The sequence below is a fragment of the Myxocyprinus asiaticus genome, chromosome 25 (genome assembly GCF_019703515.2).
Source record: "Myxocyprinus asiaticus isolate MX2 ecotype Aquarium Trade chromosome 25, UBuf_Myxa_2, whole genome shotgun sequence".
Taxonomy (NCBI): domain Eukaryota; kingdom Metazoa; phylum Chordata; class Actinopteri; order Cypriniformes; family Catostomidae; genus Myxocyprinus; species Myxocyprinus asiaticus.
This window is the reverse complement of record NC_059368.1, coordinates 24,677,741-24,697,881: the sequence shown is the minus strand read 5'-3', so window position 1 is coordinate 24,697,881 and position 20,141 is coordinate 24,677,741. Positions and strand designations below refer to the sequence as shown.

The window sequence follows — 20,141 nt, the reverse complement described above, 5'->3', positions numbered from 1 at the left end:
CTTTTGCTGAAAATCCTCTTTAGTTTAGGACCGCACAGCCTCTACAAGTAGGAAATGAGCCCTCTGTGTTTTGTTTGTGAGGCTCTGATGAAATTAATTCATTGCTTGTTTGCTACAGATGTTTTTTTCCTCTTTTTACAGTATGAAGTAATGTTTGGATCGATTTTTGTCTGGAGAGATGCCCTGTTTACCACCCACTCAGAAAATGATGATCATAGATACTGATCGTAGATACTCTCTCTCTCTCTCTCTTAGTATTTGCATTACCTCAGCTGCATCATCTCATCCCCGATGGAGAGGTTACCAGTATTAAGATCACCAGGGTGGATCCTTGTGAACCACTGGCTATCAGCATTGTCGGGGGCAACGAGACCCCTCTTGTCCGAATCCTCATTCAGGACATCTACAGAGAGGGGGTCATTGCTCGTGATGGAAGACTGCTGCCTGGAGATATGATCCTCAAGGTGTGTATGTGTTAGGCAAGGGTATAGCTTGACATTTTATCCAGAGGGGGCTTTTTTATTGTCTGTAATAAATGGCATGTTATATTGCAGAAATATATTCAAAATATGTCCTCTTCAAAATATGTTAAAAATCAATGTAATTCACCCAGCGCTTATCAGAAATTCAATCTACTTACCTGGCTGCTAGTAGAAGAGATCACCTTTTACTGGAGACTATGTCATAACTAAAAGATTTATGATTGATTAGATTGATTGATTACAATAGATTAAAAAAAAAATAAATAAAAAAAAAAAAAAAAAGGATGCCATAAGGCTTTACACAGACTACAACAGAGCACACACTGAAAACATAAACTAATTTTAATTGTGGTAAAATACTACACTGCCCATAATTCTGAAGTGAGATCCACCAATCAGAGAACATGCTGTTGGTTATATTGGAAACATATTTACCCCTGGCTTCCCAGCTTTCACACCCATGGTGTTAGGCTGAGAAAAGAATGACATAGAGAGAGGAGACAGATCTGACTTTACGTCATTGTACAGTAGGAGTGAATTGTCCTGGTCATGATAGCACATGTTGTCATGGGCTCTACCATCTGTTGTGTGCAGTGGGTATTGTGAGGATTTTTTTTTAAAGCTCAAACCTCAGAACTGGAGAAAGTATCTACTACCAGAGCCATGACCTAGCATCTAATGCATGTCCCAACACATTGAGCTCTTGTGCCAATATAGGCAACACAAGTTTGAATCCGACTCGCAACATTTCCAGATCCCTTTCCCCTTCTAACATTCCCATAATTTTTTGTCCTCTCTTTACTATCCTCTAAAAGTTAAAAAGGCTTAAAAAAATTTAATAGCTCTTTTTTTTCTATTGTTTCCTCCACCTCTCTTTGTCTCACTCTATATCTCTCATCACATCTCATCTCATCCCATCTCCACCTCCACCCCCCTCTCTCTCTCTCAGGTGAATGGTATAGACATCAGTAATGTGCCTCACTGTTATGCCGTGGCAGCTCTTAAGCAGCCCTGCACACTGTTGCGGTTGACTGTACTGCGGGAGCAGCGCCACCGTTACCGAACCCACCACCACTCCCCCACCGAGGCCTTCCCCACCCATACCACCACCATCCGAGATGACAGCCTACACGTGGTCCTCGTTAAGAGGGCCCCAGACGAGCAGCTGGGCATCAAGCTGGTGCGCAGGCCAGAGGAGCATGGCGTCTTCATCTTCCATCTACTAGAGGGGGGGCTAGCCGCCCTTGACGGAAGACTGAGGGTGGATGACCGCGTGCTGGCTATCAACGGGCATGACCTGAGATATGGTGCCCCTGAGCATGCCGCGCTGCTTATACAGGTGAATAGCATTGTTGGAGAGGTTAAAGGTAAAAAAATTTTTATTAAAACTATTCACACCGAGTGCAATGCAAATTTTCATCAGACCTGAATGAAACTGAATGCAATCAGGTCATTCAGGCTTAAAGCAATATTTTACCTAAAAATAAACATTATGTCATCATTTTGTCACCCTCATGTTGATTCAAACTTTCTTTCTTCCATGGAACACAAAGGGAGATGTTAGGCAAAATGTTATGGTGACTGAAGGTAACATTTAGCCTAACTTCTCCTTTTGTTTCCTACAGAAGAATAAAAGTTGGAATTGGGCTTAGGAAAGATAACAGATTTTTTTTTTTTTTTTAAGGTGAACTATCCAATTAAATAGTGGTTTCATGTGTGAGATAGTATAGCAAATGCATGGTTTGATATGTATATCATTGTGGTGGGTCTTGCTGGTCTGATGGTTGTTATTCAGCTTGCTGCTTCCTGTCTTGTTCAGATTGGTCTCGAAGGAGCCAAGATGGCCACTCACAGCAAGCAGTTTCTGACATAGATTAACTACGGGCAGGAAACTGATTAAATTAGTCCAATTAGTGCAATAACAAGCTAGACCTACTCATTTAAGAGATAGCGACAGAGCACTGAACTCCCAAGAACTCCATGGGCCCACAACGTGAGTGTGTGGGTATGTGCTTGAGAGTTACACAAGCAACAGAGTTGTCAGATTTTTCAAAGCTGTGGTTCACTCAAATAGAACAACAGGAATGGATGAGAAAGAACAGGAAAAGAGAAATCAATCTAAAAGAGAAAAACTTAAGACCATTCCCTTTTTACAGCATACAGTTCCCAAATCTCCATATATATTAGTTCTCCTTTAATAAGTACACACTTCTTCTTAGACATAATTACACATTCACACTGAGTTGGAGCTGTAGGGCATTAGCAGTCATCACAACATCTGGTAATTGTGGTTCCTAGATTTCCAGAGAGTAATGAGACATTACACTCACACACACACACACACACACACACACACACACACACACTTGTCTCTTGGGTATGAACAATCTATTTTGAATTTTAAATGTTTTAGTGCTGCTCAGTCCTTTGGGAAGTTGTTGTCCTCTGTTTGCTCTCTGGTGGAGTCGAAAGATTTAGCAGTAGATGGCTAATGTTAGCCTAGCATTCACCCACTGTAGCATTGTGCCAGTTTAAAAACACCACATGAAATTGCATGGCGAGTGCACTTTTCTGTCCTGTGTTGCTGTATTTCCAATTGAAAGAAAGTTTTGGGTGGGAAATATTGAAGGGCTCGTCCATTTGTTTTTACATAGCCAATAGGCTTTAGTTACATCAGAGACATGAACCATGAACCATGATTTGCTACGTACTTGCGGCAGACATCTTTGACCAATGCACAACAGTTTCTAGATGTTGTGTCAAGTTAAAAAGAATGTAAGCAAGCTGCATTCTCTTCTATTCAATGTCCTGCTCCTAGCCTTTTTTTAGTGCAAGGATGCATTCGGTGTGAACAGCCCAAAGACTGTTCATTTTAAATGTGTATCTCTCTCTCTCTCTCTCTCTCTCTCTCTCTCTCTCTCTCTCTCTCTCTCTCTCTCTCTCTATATATATATATATATATATATATATATATATATATATATATATATATATACTGTATATCATCGCTGTATGATGAAAAACACATATCTCCAAAAATAAATAAATAAATAATTCTGGAGCATGGAAGAATGTTTTCTTTATAAATGAATCGAAAATAACATAATTAGTCATCCTTAGAACCATAAATCGAATTTTATCATTACGCATCTGTTAGTGAAATGTTTTATATTTTAATTGGACTTTTTGTTTTTGTTTTTTAATTTTGTTAGCGAACGTGGACAGACATGGTTTTCTCATCGTAAATTCCAATGGCGCATGTTCAGTGACAGACTCGAGTCTTACTGTTCTTGTTCCCAGAACTCAGTTGGTGGGTTATCAATTGCTAGAGAATTTATTTTTGGATATAATCTGAGATTTCACTTACTATTTTAGATCTAAATCAGTTTTATGACTAGGGTTTCTATTCCAGTTGTTGAGTGGGCAGTTCGGTCTCGAGACGCGTTTTCCGAGTCCAACGCATAAATTGCGTCAGCTTTCACTCGCGGTTTTGCAAAGATGTAACTCTGGCAACCGAATATGGCTGTTTTCAAAGAACTCTCATAGATTTGGAGGAAGGACCTAAACACAGGTGGTGAAATAGAAAACTCTCATAAGGGAGAACAGAACAAAAAGCTTGACAAAAAAAACAAAACAATAGCAAACCAAATATAAACTGGAGCTCACTGGAACAGACTAACTAGACAGGGAAACAAGCAAAACACAACGATCTGGCAGGGCAGACGAGACAAAGGAGAAATGAAATAGAAAAAAGAACACTGAAGACAAGTACTAACTTATTGAAGACAATAATACTAATGAGCAGTGCAAATTAGCGCTGCCATGACAACGCTGATTGTGCTGCTAAGTGGCACCTGTGAGAAACACGTGGGAGACACAAACACATGGGACAACCTGACAGATGGGCGGAGGAGACTGTCACAATCCTGCCACAACAAAAATAAAACGAGACCAAAGTGTCAGGATCATGACAGTCCCCCCCCCCCAAGGGACAACCCTCAGGTGTTCCAAGATCAAGAAAGAACAAAACTAGACAAAAGACCAGACAACGGGATGGGAGGGTGGGGGAAACAGGTGGATGGCACAAAATAACACAGGACAGACAAGAAAAAACTTGAGACCAAGCAAAATATACAGGGAATAAAGTAAATTCCAGGGAAGAACCGGCGGAACGGACCAGGGTGGCACCAGCAGGACGGACCAAGGCAGTGCAGGCAGAACAGAACAGGGCTGCACCAGCGGGACAGACCAGGTAGACACCGGCAGGACTGACCAGGACAGAGCCGGTGATATGAACCAGGGAGGAGCCGGTGGGTCTGACCAGTGCGGCGCCAGCGGGATGGACCAAGGCGGTACCGGTGGAACAGACCAGGACAGTACCAGCGTGACAGACCAGGACAGTACCAGTGTGACAGACCAGGGAGACACTGGCAAGACAAACCAGGACAGCGCCGGCAAGATGGACCAGGGAGGAGCCGGCGGGTCAGACCAATGCGGCGCCAGTGGGACAGACCAAGGTGGTGCCAGCGGAACAGACCAGTGAATAGCAATTTGGCTAGGTGTGACTGCTAGACTTGGATTGGCTGCTAGATTTGGCTTGGCTGCTTGACTTGGCTTGGTGGCTTGACATGGCTTGGCTTGGTGGCTTGACTTGGCTTGGTGACTTAACTTGGTTTGGTGACTTAACTCAACGTGAAAGCTTGACTGGACGAGAAGACTTGACTGGACATGGGAGCTTGAACAGGCTCGTCGATGGTCACATGGAACTGGACAGACACATCAACGGCCACAGGAAACTGGACAGGCTCATTGATGGCCACAGGGAACAGGACAGGCTCATCAATGGCGTCAGGAAACTGGACAGACTTGATGACCACAGGGAACTGGACAGGGTTGTCGATGGCCACAGGGAACAGAAAAGGTTTGTCAATGGCCTCAGGGAACTGGACAGACTTGGTGACCACAGGGAAATGGACAGACTCATCAACAGCCACAGGGAAATAGACAGGCTGTGCAGCAACCGCTGTGGTTGGGAGCGCTGGTAGTGACTGGGAAACAGCCTCTGTGGCTGGGAATGCTGGCAGCAACTGTGGAATGACCTCCGTTGTCGTGAGCACTAACAGGGGCAGGGGAATCTTTCTCCTACTCCTCCTCCGGAACTTGGAGCAAATGGATGAGATGTCCGCCTCCGGTGGGGGAATGACATCGTCCTCAGACTGGAATGAAGAATGGAAATCTCCCGAGACACAGGCTGTAACGACCGCATCCCATCTCATGGCCAGCCTGATAGTCTCGAGAAGATCTCCACCCTCACCCTCATATGGGACAGAGGACCTAATGGGCTCATTAAGACCTTCCCTAAAATGCTCAATCAGGCAGACCTGATTGTATCCCAGACCCGAGGACAATGGCAAAAGCTCAAAAGCATACCCCCACACAGACTTATCCTCGTGCTGTAGCCCGTAGAGCTTCTCGACCTGCGCCACTCTCTAACGTGCAGGAAAACCAGACCTGGGGGAAAAACAAAAACTCATCTCTGCTGGGTCCAAGGTTAGCCAGATCATTCTGTCACGGATTTGGAGGAAGGACCCAAACGCAGGAGGCGAATTGATGTTTTATTAAACAAAGAAAAACAAAATACAAACAGAAAACTCTCACGAGGGAGAACAGAACAAAAAGCTAGACAAAAATAAAACAATAGCAAACCAAATATAAACTGGAGCTCACTGGAATAGACTAACTAGACAGGGAAACAAGCACAACGATCTGGCAGGGTTGATGAGACAAAGTATAAACTAAATAGAAAAAAGAACACTGAAGACAGGTACCGCTGATAAGCGCGAAACAGCGTTGCCATGACAATGCTGACTATGCTGCTGAAGCAGCTGTGAGAAACACGAGGGAGAGAAGAAAACACAAGCACATGGAACAACCTCACAGATGGGTGGAGGAGACTGTCACAATCCTACCACAACAAAAATAAAACGAGACTAAAGTAGCAGGATCATGATAAGAACAAGAGGAGATATTTTACCTTGGTGGTGGTGTTATAGATAAGCTGACTGACTCTGGCTTCAAGTGACAGCCGGACAGCTGAGGTAGTTGACGCTCTTCAAAACATAATGGCGGAACATATGCGGTTTTGATGGACACTTCTGAAAGCCAATGGAGATACTTGTTAAACAGATAGCCTGATTAAACATCTTTTCATTGGTCTTTCGATGCACAATTCAAACAGTAGGCATGAATCGTCATTCACCGCATTCCATCTATGGTAAAATGTCAAAATTGGCAAAAGTGGAGAAACGTGTTTTTCATCGGCAGCGACGATATATATACTCTCTCTCTCTCTCTCTCTCTCTCTCGCTATATATATATATATATAGTACAGTTGTGCTCAAAAGTTTGCTTACCCTGGAAGAAATTGTGAAATTTTGGCATTGATTTTGAAAATATGAAATCTTTTATTTAAGGATAGTGATCATACACTATATTGCCAAAAGTATTCGCTCATCTGCCTTTAGATGCATATGAACTTAAGTGACATCCCATTCTTAATCCATAGGGTTTAATATGACGTCGGCCCACCCTTTGCAGCTATAGTTGTTTATGGGAATTTTTGACCATTCTTCCAGAAGCGCATTTGTGAGGTCAGACACTGATGTTGGACGAGAAGGCCTGGCTCGCAGTCTTCGCTCTAATTCATCCCAAAGGTGCTCTATCGGGTTGAGGTCAGGACTCTGTGGGCCATGGGGCCATCCCCAAACTGTTCCCACAAAGTTGGGATCATGGAATTGTCCAAAATCTCTTGGTATGCTGAAGCATTCAGAGTTCCTTTCACTGGAACTAAGGGGCCAAGCCCAGCTCCTGAAAAACAACCCCACACCATAATCCCCCCTCCACCAAACTTCACAGTTGGCACAATGCAGTCAGACAAGTACCGTTCTCCTGGCAACCGCCAAACCCAGACTCGTCCATCAGATTGCCAGATGGAGAAGCGTGATTCGTCACTCCAGAGAACACATCTCCACTGCTCTAGAGTCCAGTGGCGGCATGCTTTACACCACTGCATCCGACACTTTGCATTGCACTTTGTGATGTATGGCTTGGATGCAGCTGCTTGGCCATGGAAACCCAGTCCATGAAGCTCTCTACGCACTGCTCTTGAGCTAATCTGAAGGCCACATGAACTTTGGAGGTCTGTAGCGATTGACTCTGCAGAAAGTTGGCGACCTCTGCGCACTATGCGCCTCAGCATCCACCGACCCTGCTCTGTCATTTTACGTGGCCTACCACTTCGTGGCTGAGTTGCTGTCATTCCCAATCGCTTGCACTTTGTTATAATACCACTGACAGTTGACTGTGGAATATTTAGTAGCGAGGAAATTTCACGACTGGACTTGTTGCACAGGTGGCATCCTATCACAGTACCACGCTGGAATTCACTGAGCTCCTGAGAGCGGCCCATTCTTTCACAAATGTTTGTAGAAGCAGTCTGCATGCCTAGGTGCTTCATTTTATACACCTGTGGCCATGGAAGTGATTGGAACACCTGAATTCAATTATTTGGATGGGTGAGCGAATACTTTTGGCAATATAGTGTATGAAGCCATTTATTATCACATAGTTGTTTGGCTCCTTTTTAAATCATAATGATAACAGAAATCACCCAAATGGCCCTGATCAAAAGTTTACATACCCTTGAATGTTTGGCCTTGTTACAAACACACAAGGTGACACACACAGGTTTAAATGACAATTAAAGGTTAATTTCCCACACCTGTGGCTTTTTAAATTGCAATTAGTCTCTGTGTATAAATAGTCAATGAGTTTGTTAGCTCTCACGTGGATGCACTGAGCAGACTAGATACTGAGCCATGGGGAGCAGAAAATTACTGTCAAAGACCTGTGTAACAAGGTAACTGAACTTAGATGAACTTATAGATGGAAAAGGACATAAAAAGATATCCAAAGCCTTGAAAATGCCAGTCAGTACTGTTCAATCACTTATTAAGAAGCGGTAAATTCGGGGATCTCTTGATACCAAGCCAAGGTCAGGTAGACCAAGAAAGATTTCATTCACAACTGCCAGAAAAATTGTTCGGGATACAAAGAAAAACCCACAGGTAACCACAGGAGAAATACAGGCTGCTCTGGAAAAAGACGGTGTGGTTGTTTCAAGAAGCACAATAAGACGATACTTGAACAAAAATTAGCTGCATGGTCGAGCTGCCAGAAAGAAGCCTTTACTGCGCCAATGCCACAAAAAAGCCTGGTTACAACATGCCCGACAAAAACCTTGACACGTCTCACAGCTTCTAGCACACTGTAATTTGGAGTGACGAGACCAAAATAGAGCTTTATGGTCACAACCATAAGTGCTATGTTTGGAGAGGGGTCAACAAGGCCTATAGTGAAAAGAATACCATCCACACTGTGAAGCATGGTGGTGGCTCACTGATGTTTTGGTGGGGTGTGAGCTCTAAAGGCATGGGGAATCTTGTGAAAATTGATGGCAAGATGAATGCAGCATGTTATCAGAAAATACTGGCAGACAATTTGCATTCTTCTGCATGAAAGCTACACATGGGATGCTCTTGGACTTTCCAGCATGACAATGACCCTAAGCACAAGGCCAAGTTGACCCTCCAGTGGTTACAGCAGAAAAAGGTGAAGGCTCTGGAGTGGCATCACAGTCTCCTGACCTTAATATCATCGAGCCACTCTGGGGAGGTCTTAAATGTGCAGTTCATGCAAGATGACCAAAGACTTTGCATGAGCTGGGGCATTTTGCCAAGACGAATGGGCAGCTATACCACCTGCAAGAATTTGGGGCCTCATAGACAACTATTAGAAAAGACTGCACACTGTCATTGATGCTAAATGGGGCAATACACATAATTAAGAACTAAGGGTATGCAGACTTTTGAACAAGGGTTATTTAATATTTTTATTTATTTTTTGCTATGTTTTGTTTTATGATTGTGCCATTCTGTTATAACCTACAGTTGAATATGAATCCCATAAGAAATAAAAGAAATGTGTTTTGCCTGCTCACTCAGTTTTTCTTTAAAAATGGTACATATATTACCAATTCTCCAAGGGTATGCAAACTTTTGAGCACAACTGTATATATAATGTGTATAATTACTCATTTCAGCTTTTAAAAATATGGACTCTAATGGTACATGCTATGGATTCTGTAGGCAAGTGAGGACCGTGTCCACTTCATTGTGTCCCGTCAGACTCACATCCCTACTCCAGACATCCTGCAGGAGGCACCGTGGAACATGGAGGGACCACCACCCTACTCACCTGTGGATATTGAGCAATCATTATTGGTGGGTTTCAAACATAGATTCATAAACATTAGCAGCACACTCTCTTTATTTCCCATCCCTCTACACCACTTTACTAAAGATTCTCTTATTGGGGGAAAAAAGATCTGAAAGCCTGTTACTTCCACATCAAAGAATCGAGCAATCAGACAGCTTACACACACTCACACACTCCACTGAGACAGCCGTCTCCAAACCTATTAACGGAAGAAAACCCAGTAGGAGAAAACACAGCCATGGCAGGGTGGATTTCAGTGCGTCCTCTAAATAGGATTTTCTGCTTCTCAATATTTGTGCTGACAACTTTCCTTGTTCTACTAAAACTCAAATTCACAGCTATTAATTTCTCTTTCATTTTTTCCCTTCCCTTTTCTTTCTTCTTTATCTCTCCACCACTCTCTCTATCACTTTTTAACCTCTCAGTAAGTCTTGTTAATTCTCATTTACACACTTTGATAGGTGGAAACACACTGGCTTCACATTGTCAGAAGTTTTTCACTCTGTATTAGACATGGCCTAATACACACTTTCCCCAGCGATAAGCCCCATACAGTAACTACAGATCTGATTTGCTGTAGCCCAAGGCTCAGACTAAATATAAACAGCCCTTTTATTGAACTTTAATAACGCCTTTTAGTAAGTTAGAGCTTAGTGACTGTGCTTGTTGTTTTTGGAAGGGATCCAAGGCTGAATTTGTCCATGGTCAGTAATATCACAGCATCCTGTGCAAGCTCACCAGTTATTACAAACACACCCACAAACAGATGCTTCGGGATGTCATGTTTTCAGATGCTGTCCGCTTAGTTGGAGCGTCAGAAAAGTGTGACTCCAAAAAATTGGAACTACAGGTCACAGATAACCAAACCTCACAAATACACACATATACATACACTCTATTTAGTTTTTGTGTCTCCACTCCAGGACTCATGCCAGAAGCCTGCATGTTACGAGAAGACAGTGACTCTGTTGAAGGAGCCGCATGATTCGCTGGGTATGACGGTTGCTGGTGGGATGAGCAGCAGGGGGTGGGACCTGCCTGTTTACATCACCAATGTCGACCCCAACGGAGTGGTGGGACAGGAGGGCTCAATCCGCAAAGGTAAAATCGCATATAGTGTGTTTAACTAATTCAGACACAGCTAAAGGGGCGTTACCCACATACAGGGATCTGCAGCGGCAAAGCGTCGGAAGTCATTCATTCTCAATGAGATTTGGCGATTTCCGGCAACATGAGCGACAGTGTCCATTGCTGATGCAATCTGGGTGTGTCCAGCAATGCAACAAATTTGAGAAAAATGTAACTGTATGCAAATGAGCAGTAATGCGATGCAGTAACTATCAACTACCATCAGACTACCATTCGTCTTCTGTGAAGTAAAGGAGCTGAGTGCAGACAAGATGCATGAAAGGTTTATGTTACTGTGTGATTTCACAAAGTTAATGAAAAGTTCAAGTGACTGAGTAATTTCACTGTCTTATTTGATTTGTCTCTGCCCACATGCAGGGAAATAATAAAAATTAAAAAAATGATGCAGGAATTGTTGCCATTCCAAGTGAGTTTGATTCATTCATTGATATATTGTTCGTCTTGTTCTTGAAATGATGCGTAGAGCACTGCTGCAATTTACATACAAATACTGTCCCCTCTAAAATGTAAATTTTTAGCAGCAATAAACTTTGTCAAAGTAGAATGACTTCGGATCGTTCACACCAAACATGTTATTGTGTCAGCTGATTTGGATAGACATAGATTTTTTTTTGTTTCGCTACATCTTGCCTTTTTTCAGTGTCTCGCATAGGAGCGCCACTTTTAGACTTGTTAATATAGAATGACTTACAGGACAATTAAAAATTCACACAGAATGCTTTTCACACCAAATGCGTCCATTTGGGCTGTTTTTCTACGTTAACATGCACTACACCCGTGTTTCCCAACCCTGTTCCTAGAGAGCCCCAAACACTATCCATTTTAATTTTCTCCCTAATATAACATCACATCTGATTCAACTCATTAGTCAAGTACTCCAAGACCTGAAATGGGTGTGTTAGATAAGGGAGACATCTAAATAAAATATGTACTGTTAGAGGGCCTCTAGGATGAGGACTGGGAAAAACTGCACTAGACGGACTTATTTGACCGTTGCACCGTGTCTCACAAAACTTTTGGAAGATGACGTGTGGAGTTCGAAAAACATTTTGAGACACCTGCAATCTGTTCTATTCATTGCACTGTGCATCTTATTTAATGCGAATGCATTCAGTCTGAACGCCCATTTAGAATGTAATAAGAATGAAAATAGAATCTTATGTTTTACCAGCAATACATCTGATAAACATTTGTGATCAAATAACATTTCAGCGACCAGCAATAGGAATGTTTACTAGCGACCCACAGAACAGCAACCTGGCAACCTCCAGCAATAAAATTGTTGTATGTGTGAATGGGACACAACAATGCCACACACACCTGTTTCCAAGGTGCCCCTCTGATCTTATCTCCCTTACACACTTTGAATGCGAGTACACACACAAACAAAGACACCTGCTAATACATATGTATAACTATCATCAGTTCTGCAAATATATGCATATAACACTAGAAAATAACAGACTTGTACAACAACACACTCCTACTCATACACACTGCCATATCCTTCTTTCTATCATACACACTTGATACCAGCCCCCAGTTGAGCATATGGAAATTTTATCCTTTTTATTTCTGTCATATGTGACATGCATGTAGGCGTGTGAAGGCACAGGAGTGATCATGTGCAGGCAGGTATATGGAGGCCTGTGTGTGTGTTTAAATTGTGTCTATCAAATAAAGACACACACACACACACACACACACAAACCAAGGGGTTTAGTCTTTATTTGCTGTATTAAGATAGATAATGGTGTGGTTTGTATGTTTTTATGAGACTCATATGGGCAAGAGAGAGAGAGTGTGTGTGTTTGTGTGAGTACCGTGTCTTCCACTGTATTTCAGTATGTGATCTCTCTCCCAGTTCTGAGTCTCTCACACACATCTCTCATCTCAACCTCAGAGGTGTGTCCGATTCTGTCTCTTTTCTTTCACTTTTTCTCATCTTCAATTGCTTCCATCACCACACACTGTACTTCAGAAAAATAACAATTCTGTATTCCAAAAGAAAAGAACAAATAATTTGAGAGAGACAATTCTTGTTAGTTTAAAGGGATAGAAAATTCTCTCATTGTTTACTCACCCTAATGCCATCCCAGATGAGTATGAATTTGTCTTCTGCAGAACACAAATTATGATTATTAGAAGAATATTTCAGCTCTGTAGGTCCATACAATACAATGGGTGCCAAAATTTGTATGATCTAAAAAGCACATAAAGACATTATAAAAGTAATTCATATGACTCCAGTGTTTTAATCCATATCTTCAGAAGTGATATGATAGGTCATCATCTTCAAAACACCTCTGCAGTGCAACAACCAATCAGTAACAATCTTTTGATCTCTCTATAGTAACGTCGCTATCCCCGTCTCCTAGGTGACATCCTGCTGAATGTGAATGGGGTTGACCTGACGGGTGTTACTCGGAGCGAGGCTGTGGCTAACCTGAAGAACACCTCATCCCCGGTGGTCCTGCAGGTGCTGGAAATGAGACCCCCGAATGAGAGCTCACTGGACTGTATGCCCCCACTGCATTCCCCCTGTGCTCTTTCACCCTCATCTCCAGGAGACATCAAACTACCCCCGCCTAATGATGATTACGCTCCCCTCTGGGTGTCGTGGCTCCAGCTGCCCAGGTACAATGAGAGGAATACACATCCTTTCCAACATAAAAAGAAATGATAGATTCACCATATTTACACAGGGTGTGATGCACTTTATATTGCTCTCGACTTTTGAGTAAACATAATATTTAATTTGACACAAAGGTAAACAAAATGGTGAGGGATAGAAGTACCGGCTGTTCAATATGTAAGGGATAAGCCAGTCAGCAGCACAAAATAGCTAAACCCCGACAACATAAAACTTGTAGCATCAAGGTGTTTATTTAGCAATAATGACCAGCTAACTGTACATTATTCCCCTTATTACATGACTACTAACCAAATAAGTAAATAAAGGGGCAGGAAATATTGATTTAAGTTGAAATTATTTTATTATATGTGAAGAAAGAGTGCAGATTGATACAAGAGACCAGAACCTAGCACACTGGAGATTGATTGCCATGGAATATACGGTCAAATTTACAGTCAATTTTAGCAGTCATTATACAGTTATATTTGACTGCAGAATCCCACAATTGACCAATCACAATCAAGTATTTCAGAGAGCCCTGTAATAAGCACTCCTAGTTATTTAATTTTAATAGCCCAGTTAGTACCATTGAAAATTTGCAGAAAGGCACCCAGGTAGACAACAGTACTACAATGAACTGATTGTACTTTTGTCCTTGATAGCCTTGTTTTATTAATGTCAAACTCAATGTGTCTTCACTCATGGTTTCCCACTCATGTCCTCCTTCCCTTGTCTTATTTAGTATATTCTTCTCCCTTCCCTGTATTTAATAAATGTATAAGGACTTATTTGCTCTGATGGAGTGTGACAGTTTTTAACAACTTGCCAAATTATTGCGTATGCATAACAATTCAAAGTTTTGGGTGGGGAAAAAGAAAGAGAGACAGGATAGGAAAAAAAGAGAAGGATTAAGAAAAGAAAAGAGAGGTCTTCTCTCTTTTCTGAAAGAGGTTTAGACATTTCAAAGCGTGACAGCTTTAAAAAGACCCTTGAAATAGACCTTTGCACATTCTTTCTACCCCATTCCCTGAACTTTTCCTTCATCTCTTTCTTTCCCATCTCTTTCGTTTATGTTCCATCTCCCTTTTGACATCATCTCATTTCTCCATCTCAAGTCCACTCACAAACTGAGCTCTGAGCTTTCATGCTGTTAGCTCTCAGACATGGTTGATATACAGCCTTCAATATTTAAAAAATCCCCACATAGCAATATAGGTATTTGCAAGTTTTTCAGTGTTGCTCACCACATAAAAGTCACTTTTACCACCACAGGATATCCATAATCTCCTTAAAAGTGTATTTATGGTGAATTTTCTGTCCATTCCAGGCATCTATATGGCTGTAAGGACATTGTCCTCCGCAGGAGCACGTCTGGCAGCCTGGGTTTCAGTATTGTGGGTGGACAGGAAGAACTCAACTGTAACCAGTCCTTTTTCATACGCTCCATAGTAGAGGGCACGCCCGCCTACAATGATGGCAGGATACGGTATGGATACCTGGAATATCTAGTATCTAATTTTTAAAGGGATAGTTCACCCCCAAATGAAAATTCTGGTTTTCACCCTCATTTTGTTTCTAACTCATTGTGGAACATAAAAGGAGAAATAAAGTTGCAATGAATGAGGACTGGAGCTTCCAAGCTTCAAAAAAGCACCATAAAAGTATCAAAAAAGTAGTCCATGTGACTTGTGCTATATTCAAGTCCCACCAAGATTTTGCAGCACTTTTTCCCCGATTATCGTGGCCAAAAATGACTGAATTTACTGCGGCTTTGCTCAAAAATGTCGATGCCACTTAAGCCGTTATTTTATTTGTATTTTTTTGCATGTGTTATTTTGCAGTGAAAACTCACAAATAATCAAATTATACTTGTATAATTTGTGTCAATAATGGTATAAGTGCAATTGCTTATAATTATATAAGTGCATATTATATGCAGCTAGCAAACAAAAAATAATAGACACACACAATACATTTAGGATGTGACACCAGTGATGTGGCTAATATGAGTTCAATGGAAAACACTTAATTATTTGTATATATAATTTTAAGCCTCAGACAATGCAAGTAAACATTTGTAAAGTTAAAACAATAGACTTGCAATAAAACTGTAAACTAAAATAAGAAATGAAGATTCAATATTAGGTCTGTTGCATCTCAAGTTCACAATCATTTAATTTTACAGCGATTATCTGAGAAAACTGTGATTATTGAGCACTTCAAATTTGATTTGCATTGTACTATTCAAATAAATGATGTTTAAGCATATAGAAATGCCAATCATGAGCACGCTTCATGAATGTTGAGTCTCATTTTTCTCATGCAACAGTACACTATGTGAGCACTACAAATTAATTGAGGCCTTCACCAACCCACACCTCAGACCATTTATAGCAGCTGCTAAAGAGCACGTGAAGATTAAACCATAGCTGAGATGTACGCGCACCATTTAAAAGTTTAGAAAAGCCTTTCCACAGTGAACGCAAAACTTTCAGTTTTCACTTTAACATTCATAGAAATGTTCTTGGTTGTTGTGGGTTCATTTACACAGGGTTAATGACACGCATTGACACAGAGGAAGAGATGCTTACTCAGTTCATGTGGATATGATAAAATGGTGGCTGTGCAGTTGGACATGTCTTGACTGCTTAAACCTTTTCGAGCACTTGTTTTGCTGCTGTCCATATGGAGAAAAGCAATCGAAAATCAGACAAAACGGCAAGCTACCGCAAATAATGCGGAGACTGGTTGAATTAGCATAAATCGCAAATTCCTGGAGGGACTGATATTCCAAGTCTTCTGAGGCCACACAATTTGTGTAATAAACAGACCAGAATTCATCATATTTGTCATATGGACCACTTTTACAATGCTTTTGTGTCCTATTTGAAGTGTATAAGTTCCAGTCCCCATTCACTGTTACTGCATGGAAAAGAGTTTTCCACAGTACAAAGTCACACGAGTTCAGAACAACATGAGGTTGAGTAAATAATGACAGAAGTTTCACTTCGGGTGAACTATACCTTTAATGATGAAACATAGGCTTTATGTAGAACACCTATAAATAACGGCCTAGTACATAGCTAGTGCAATTTATTAAATGCTATTTTTGATCTTTTGTTCTTTATTCTTTCCCTCTCATACTTGTCATGACTCCATGTTCTGAAACTTCATCCTTCTGGCTCTTTCCTCTTCTCATATCAGATGTGGGGATATACTGCTGGAGGTGAACGGGACGAGTACCTGGGGAATGACACACACGTCTCTGGTGCGCCTTCTCAAAGAGCTTAGGGGCCGGATCACTCTCACCATTGTTTCATGGCCTGGAAGCCTGTTATAGGACAACTCTGCATGGGGGAGGGGCTTAAAACTCAGGGGTGGAGCTTATAATACAGACCGTATAATGACAACAAATGGTGTATTTGAGTATAAAAGACTTCATTGATAGGCGGGGCTTATTAAATGAACTGCCCCAGGAAGCGAGAAATGACAAATGGACCTCAACCAGCTACTAGGAGCTTGCACAAACTCTACAGATGAAGGCTGAGCTAATGATATGACTCCAGCCCCAAGAGGCATGTTTATCAAACAGACTCCAAAATCAAGAGTCGCTTTAATGATTTCCCAAGGCATAGAGATGATAGCTGGCAATGAGAAAAGTGCATGACAGGAACAACCTGTCCAGTTTTTTGTGGAAAGTGGAGCTACTAAAAGGCTGGGAGGGTCTAAAACACAAAATAAGGATAAAGGAGTTGGAGAATCACTCTGATGATACATTGAGGAGTGTGTCTGTCAATAAATGAGTCAGAAATAGTTGTATAAACATTATGGGCACTGTGCTATAGGTAGTCATATTGTGTGACTCTTATATTGTTTCTTCAAGGCAGGGATAGGGGAGAGAAGTTTGTGAGGAGTTGGACGATAGGTGTGTGGTATATATAGAGTCTGGGTGGAGGACACACACGTTGCCAATCCCATTAGTTTTACATGTTAGAAAATGCATTGAAGTGGATGCACATTTCTTAAATATAAATGTTGGTATCTATAAAAAGATAACGAAACAAACTCAAGCACTTGTTCTGTGACTAATATAACTTTGGTTTCTTTTTCTCTCCGTTCCTATGGCTTTCGGATTTCAGCTTCGTTTCGTTTGTTCTGACACATTTGCCAAGTCTATGTTGGTACGTTTCAGATGCTGTTGCGAAAGAAAATAAACTATAGTGAATAATAATAAAAAAGAATAGCAACTGAAATAAGAAGACAAAGCAATGTTCATAATCTATTTTAAAAATGGAAGATAAATTATAATGCTTATAAAAACGTGATATTTTGGCAGCCTTGCTGATTTTTTTTTACTTTTATGTAAAGGAGAAAGTGATGTATGAATGGCACACTGTGTGTTTCTGAGAGAGAGAGAGAGAGAGCGAGAGAGATAGTGAGTGTGTGTCGGTATCATTGTGGGCATCTCATGCTTTGGCTTGTGCAGTATACTGTACATGTTGTTACCTTTGGTTCAATGATCAATAAAGTCATTCTACAAGGAGACTTTTAGTGTGAGAGTTCTTTGCGTACACTGTGTATGTGTGTAAATAAGAGTGTGCAAGGCAACCTTGACTGAAGGTCATTACAGCTGCAAGCGTTCTCTGCAGTGAATCATGGTTCACACACATTTACATTCTCTTAATCATGTTTATAATGTTTTTGCTTCAACAAAATTAACATTTGGCACAACAAAAATATCATCTTGTATTATCAAAACAACCTTAATGTTGTTCAGTTCATTTTAAATTAATAAATAAATGTATAAATTAAAAACAGTGTACCATTTGGACCACTTTTTTCTATTTCATAAATTATATTTTCAAGAAAAAAAATCTTAAATTGCTAAAAATGTAACATAAATTGGCAAATCAAGTTTTTGGCATCTGATTAGGCAAAATTCACTTTCAGTTGGTCATTCCTCAGGCTCTGACTGGTGAATGGACTCATTGGTCAGCAAACAGGTTCACCAGCAAGTTATTCTGTCACCTCTGACTGGTTCTCCTGGTCTGCACTGCACTCCTCGCTGGGCTCCCTGCTCTCTCGGTGATGTCTGGAGCGTTTGTGCCTGTTTCTCCTGTGGCTATCTGTGTCACCACTTTCATGACGCCTCCTACTGTGGCCACTAATGAAAAAGACAGAAGGAAGGCGGTGGGGGCACATTCACATGATACATATAATAGTTATTTATGCCCTCTTTAAGGGTACGAAGCATGCTTGTATGTGTGTATTGAGTGTACGCGTTACCAGTGTCAAAAACTTTTTGTTTTTATTTAAAGAGCAATATCTTCCTCCCCGGCATTGAATTTATGTGGTATTTTTTTGCCTTTTTGAGGGCATATTTTTCTATCTAACTATATAAAACACACAGTATGTCGTATTTGTATGTAAAATTGATTTCTGTGTGTTACCTGCGTGAGGATCTGTGTTGTTCATGCCTGTCTCCGTGTCTTCTCTCTCGACGTCTGTCACTCTCTCCATCTCTTCCGGAGTTTTCTCGATACCTGTCACTCCCGTAATGACTGTGATCCCTGTGCCGAGACGGGCGCTCCTCTTCACTGCACACAAATGCATATGCACACACTCATTAGTAATGACAGAAAATAGCACACCTTGTCAAACAGACAGGCTAATTAATAATCTGAGAATTCACAGATTCAATGTATTCTCCCCTCTCATGTTTATATAAATATACTTGTGTTTTCATTAACCCTAATCAATCAATGCTGCCTTATTTTATATTCCTTTATGTCTCTCACACACAGTTTGCTCCCAATCTCTCTTACTTACTCACCTGACCATATTTACATGCACAATAATTTCCAATTTAGGTCCATGTTTTGATTGTCTTTATTCTGAAAAAGTGGTTTCCATTCTCTAACAATGGAATTTTCCTGAATATATTGTATTCAGCATTTTCCTAAGGTCACGTCCACACTGATTAGTTTTTGTTCAAAAACGTATTGATTTTTTCTACGTTTACACCTCTCATTCACACTGAATGGCATTTTCCTCCACCAAAAACAGTGTGTTTTGAAAACGCTCTCCATAACTACATACTTTGGAAACCGATGATGATATGAAACTGAAAATGGAGGTTTCAAAATGAAAAAGATTAGTGTGGATGTGGACTAATATGCTACGAAGAGATATGCTCTGTTCTCAGAAATTCTCTTGCCAATTATTACGCTGTATTTTTTTGTTAATTCTGCATAGTAATTTAACTCTTTTATTTTCATTAATGTCCTCAAAAATAGCACACAACAGCAAAATAATTGCTAAATGTATGTCATAAGCCTCCTACAGTGTTTTTACCCATCTGAATATTGTTGCTTTCTTTTAATGCTTGTTAAAAATAACTGTCTCTTCCTCACTCAAGAAATGTGTTTCTTCAATAGCTTGATTTTCACAACTGTCTTTATCTAATTTCACCCAGAACCCTTGCTTGGACATGCAGAGATATAAGTAAATGCACAGTTACAGGGGATATTCCAAATAAA

The 20,141-nt window shown here is 40.9% G+C and overlaps 2 protein-coding genes across 8 annotated transcripts in view; one reads left to right on the top strand and one right to left on the bottom strand.

Annotated features, from left to right (window-relative positions):
• The window catches only part of LOC127416222 (E3 ubiquitin-protein ligase LNX-like), a 60,460-nt gene extending 42,313 nt beyond the window's left edge, over window positions 1-18,147 (top strand). For all 5 annotated transcript variants that reach the window (XM_051655449.1, XM_051655448.1, XM_051655452.1 and 2 more), the window contains 7 exons: window positions 256-464; window positions 1,432-1,821; window positions 9,689-9,823; window positions 10,742-10,919; window positions 13,346-13,604; window positions 14,930-15,088; window positions 16,807-18,147. In XM_051655449.1, the coding sequence (XP_051511409.1) occupies window positions 256-464; window positions 1,432-1,821; window positions 9,689-9,823; window positions 10,742-10,919; window positions 13,346-13,604; window positions 14,930-15,088; window positions 16,807-16,942 (1,466 nt within the window). In that variant the 3' untranslated portion in view covers window positions 16,943-18,147. The remainder of the gene's footprint in view (window positions 1-255; window positions 465-1,431; window positions 1,822-9,688; window positions 9,824-10,741; window positions 10,920-13,345; window positions 13,605-14,929; window positions 15,089-16,806) is intronic.
• Window positions 10,945-20,141, bottom strand: part of LOC127416224 (pre-mRNA 3'-end-processing factor FIP1-like) — a 53,941-nt gene continuing 44,744 nt past the window's right edge. Inside the window, exons 14-17 of one of the 3 annotated variants that reach the window (XM_051655454.1) lie at window positions 19,053-19,199; window positions 18,631-18,766; window positions 13,051-13,085; window positions 10,945-12,961 (exon numbers count right to left, since the gene is read on the bottom strand). In XM_051655454.1, coding sequence (XP_051511414.1) covers window positions 12,928-12,961; window positions 13,051-13,085; window positions 18,631-18,766; window positions 19,053-19,199 — 352 coding nt within the window. In that variant the 3' untranslated portion in view covers window positions 10,945-12,927. Of the gene's footprint in view, window positions 12,962-13,050; window positions 13,086-13,491; window positions 13,628-18,272; window positions 18,767-19,052; window positions 19,200-20,141 lie in introns of those variants that run through there. The other 2 variants (XM_051655453.1, XM_051655455.1) reach the window with 2 other exon arrangements.